This window comes from Lipotes vexillifer, unplaced genomic scaffold (assembly GCF_000442215.2).
Source record: "Lipotes vexillifer unplaced genomic scaffold, Lipotes_vexillifer_v1.1 scaffold63, whole genome shotgun sequence".
NCBI lineage: Eukaryota > Metazoa > Chordata > Mammalia > Artiodactyla > Lipotidae > Lipotes > Lipotes vexillifer.
The window spans coordinates 1,598,329-1,602,246 of record NW_006784492.1 but is presented as its reverse complement, the minus strand read 5'-3'; the positions used below and the strand labels follow the sequence as shown (position 1 = coordinate 1,602,246).

The following is a 3,918-nucleotide window of genomic DNA, read 5'->3' as shown; positions in this document are numbered from 1 at the left end:
ACGCCTCACACTCGCACCCCCGCCGGGGGCACGGAGCACGTCCAGGGCCTGTTGGCCGTTCACCTTCAGTCTGGGCTGGGAGTGCTGAGACTGGTGAAAGCAATCATTTACCTGGGTGGGAAGATGCAGCTTCTCCATCCGCCAGGCGAGGCTCTCACAATACCTTCCGTCCCTTTTCCCACTTTAAACAAATGAAGTTGGAAGCCAAAGTGTTACAAGTAAATCTCTTTAAAGGGAACCATTATACAGTAGAGAGGATACAGCAGGCAGGCCCAGGTCCTGGCACCCAGGTCCTGGGTCCTGGTCCGGCCGCAAACCCCGAGTCCTGCTGCTGGAGCGCCCGGGCTAGCTCCCTGCGGCCACGCGATGGGACGACGCTGTGCGAGCTGGGCGTCCGCGAGCTCTATGTCCCGTTCTTCAGCTCCCACTCCTGCCAAGCGAGGCAAGAGGAAGCATGTACAGATCAAAAGGGCACATGCGGGGCTGGGACACGTCAGGCTGCATCCCATCCACACCTGTGCCCCAGAGGGTGAGGGCTCAGCTGCCGTGGAAACAGCGCCGAGGTTCCCCGGCAACAGGCTGAGGATCACCACACGGCCCAAACCGAGATGGGCCTGAGTCCCACTAAGGACTCTGGGCAAATCTAGAGAACGTGCGCGTGGCGTGGCGGTCCCCACAAGGGGCCTGGCGCCAAGCAGGGCTCTCCCGCCTGCCCTGGGGGCACCGAGCGCGGCAGTGCTGGTCTGATGCAAGTGCCTGACTCCCACTGTATCCCCAGGGGCTCATTAACTGGGCCGTGAGTACACTGCACACCTTCTCATATTGTATCAAATTAGGAATTTCTCCCCTTTTTTTTTAGCATTGAACTATAAGCTTGCTTCATTAATGGTTAAAAGCATGGCGTTAGCCAACGTGGCAGAAACAAAACCAAAACTGAGCCGCCTGCACCTCGTGAGCACGTGCAGGCGCTGGTCCTACAGAGGCGTGGATGACCTCGTGGCCTCTCCCACTGCCCCACCCCCAATTCCGGGCTCCCCAGAGAGGATGCTCAGCTGCTCTGCGCAAAGGTGATGCTCCGGGCGGCAGGGAGCCCGGTGCCCCGGCAAGCCTCGCTCCACAGCCGCCAGCCTCTGGGGCGGCGCCGGCTTGGAGAGAAGTCGTGTGTATGTGCCTGGACAGGCTGCCAAAGCCTCACACGCACGATTACGCGTGTAATCGTGTGACCAAGCACAGGTCACGCTGGCCACCAAGCAGGGAGCTCCACGGACAAGCCCAGCCAGGGGGACATGGGGAGGACCCAAGGCCGCCGTGTGTTTCACTGAAAAGGCTGCACGAAGGCGGGTGTCCCGTGCTCGGGATGGCCCAGTCCTGGTACGCTGGGACCTGGGGCACGTGTGTCAGCTCTGAAAGCACTGCGGCCACCACACCCCGGCTCCCAGAATGTCCCTCGGCACCCGGAGTTCCCAGGCTGCGGGGAGAATGCTGGGCCTGGAGCTGGACGTCGGGGCCCTTCAGCCCCCTTCTCGGCCGGGAAACCCCGTGACAGGTGATTTGAAACCCTCTGAGTTTCAGGAGCGCGCTCTCTTACACTCCAGAGCATCCCTCATCGGGAATGGGAAATTATTCTAGGAATACAGCCTGGGATAACGGTTTCCGAGCCCAGAACGAGTCAGACTCAGAAAGGTGCTCAGAAAAAAGGCCAGGGTGCAAGAGGAGGCCACGTGTGTGATGCATCTACAGGCGGACGGACGCTCCCAGAGGCAAGAGGCCAGGCCACCACCCCGCCCTCCAGCCGTGGGTCCCCTGCCACTATTCTCAGGAATCCTGGGAAATCCCTGCTCGATCCCACGCCTTCAGGGAGGATATGGTCCGGTCTGAACGGCCAGCTGTGCATCTGAACCGGCCAAAACCACACGTTTTACATTTATTGTGAAAAGGGGGCAGGAAGTGCAGAGTCCTGAGCCTCGGGACGGTGAGAGCAGGCATGGAAAATGGAGCCCTTTAAGAGGCTGGACTGACAGAACTGGAAACTGATTTCTTTGACAGAGAAATAAGTGAAATATTTTTACGGCAGTTCCCTTCTGCCAATAATTAGGGGGACTTTATGGGACAGCTCTATTCTGAACATCTTTCAGGCAAAACATACTCCTCTGCAAACGAAGAACACTTGGCGCCGGCCAAGGAAAAGGAGCAAGTGATGCACAGTAATTCTCCTTTTCCCCGAATTTATCGACGCACAGGCTCAGTCAAACGCACGTGCTACAAAGACAGATATTCCAGGATGCTGCTTATAACCACCATTGGCAGGGACCCTCCGTGAACACAGCAGCCAGAGGTTAACACTCACATTCTTATCTGACACCACATCCGTTTTTCAGAAAACAACAGATTTCTAGCCAATTTGGAATGGGTTCCAAAGCTGCCAAAGAACAAAGGTAATGACAGCAAGAGAGGGTCCCAGAGACAGTGAAGGGAGGATGTCTGGCCTCCACATTCATCACAACAAATTAAACTCATCTGGATGCATTCGCCTGACTGTACCAAGCAGGATTTTTTCATACCACACACTTTCAGTTAAGCCGTCAGGAACCGTTTGCTTTGATAAACTATAGTTTTTAAAAATTCTCTGGGATTTTTAAGCTTAGCATCAAAAATCGTTAGTGGCCAATCCCATCAGAAGACTGGAAGGTACTACAGAATGGCCCCTCGGGTACAGGGTTACAGGCTAGGGCGGGGCTGGGAGGCAGAGGGTATGGGGAAGAGCCTGCCTCGACTTTTGATTTTGTAAAGATCCCAGCGCTCGCTGGCCAATCTCTACTTCCCCAATGAAAGAACGGGTCAGGAGAAGCCAGGACACAGAACCATGCTGCTGGTTTTCCTGAAGACAGATGGTCCAGGCCTAGAGACAGGTTCTGGTCTTTTTTGCCTTTGAAAAGGAGGATGCCTGTAGGAGGGTCTGACTGGGTGGATACTCGTGAAATGGCATCTAATAGAGAAGCTGCAGAACTGGAAAAGGAGGCCCCACGGAGCTCCTGCACCCCACCCACAAAGTCTGAGGCTGAAGTGCCTCCACCACACCTTGCCTGTGCCAGTGCTGGCGTCCCCCACCCGCCCCGGGATGCCCGTTCCCCAGCAGTGCTGGCGTCCCCCCGCAAGCAGGAGGGCCGGGATCTCACCTTGGCCTTCCGAAGCACGTGTCCCCGGCAGGGGGAGCTGGCGGGGGCCGGCTGGCTCTTCCTCAGGACGGCTGCACTGTTCACGGGCACTGGGCCCTCTGCGTCACTGGTCTCACAGCTGGACATGGGCGAGTTCTCCAGAGTCCGGTGCCTAAAAACTGGAGACTGTTAACGGAAAGAGAAGAATTCGGGTGAGGTATGGTTTCCACGTCCTCAGTATTTTCCCGTGGGAAAACGGCTTAAAGAATAAAACAAGTTCTGGAAATAGGCAAAAACGATAACAACAGTAAGAGGACCACCTCATAGAGCCCCACTCTAAAAGTACCCTTAAAATATGTATTTTACAGCTGGAGAGACTGAGGCTCTGAAGGACGCTTTGCCCCGCACTCAGCGCGGGCTCTCCCAGCCCTGTGGGGGCAGCCTCTGACGTGAAGGCCTGTAAAGACCTTTCTGATTTCAGGGAGCTCCTAGGCTACAGCACCAGGGGCAGAAACCACCGGTGACCAGGACGGGGGAGCACAAGCTCAAGGGATCCACTTCCTCAGGGTGGGGCCCCCTGCAGCGACCAAACACATCGACACCGAGGATTCCCGACTGTTTACAGCACGGTCTCCGCATGTCAAAGCAAGACTTGAGATGGAACAAGGTGAATCTGCAGTCGCCAAGTCTCCACGTGAGATCACAAGCTGCTCTTTGGGGAAAAAGTCGACAATCTTCTGTACCTCCCCCCCCCCCCCCCCCC

The 3,918-nt window shown here is 56.4% G+C and overlaps 1 protein-coding gene across 2 annotated transcripts in view; it reads right to left on the bottom strand.

Moving 5' to 3' along the window:
* Window positions 1-401: 401 nt before the first annotated feature.
* AFAP1 (actin filament associated protein 1) overlaps window positions 402-3,918 on the bottom strand; it is a 93,137-nt gene continuing 89,620 nt past the window's right edge. For both annotated transcript variants that reach the window (XM_007456867.1, XM_007456868.1), the window contains 2 exons: window positions 3,177-3,341; window positions 402-430 (listed from right to left, as the gene is read on the bottom strand). In XM_007456867.1, coding sequence (XP_007456929.1) covers window positions 404-430; window positions 3,177-3,341 — 192 coding nt within the window. In that variant the 3' untranslated portion in view covers window positions 402-403. The remainder of the gene's footprint in view (window positions 431-3,176; window positions 3,342-3,918) is intronic.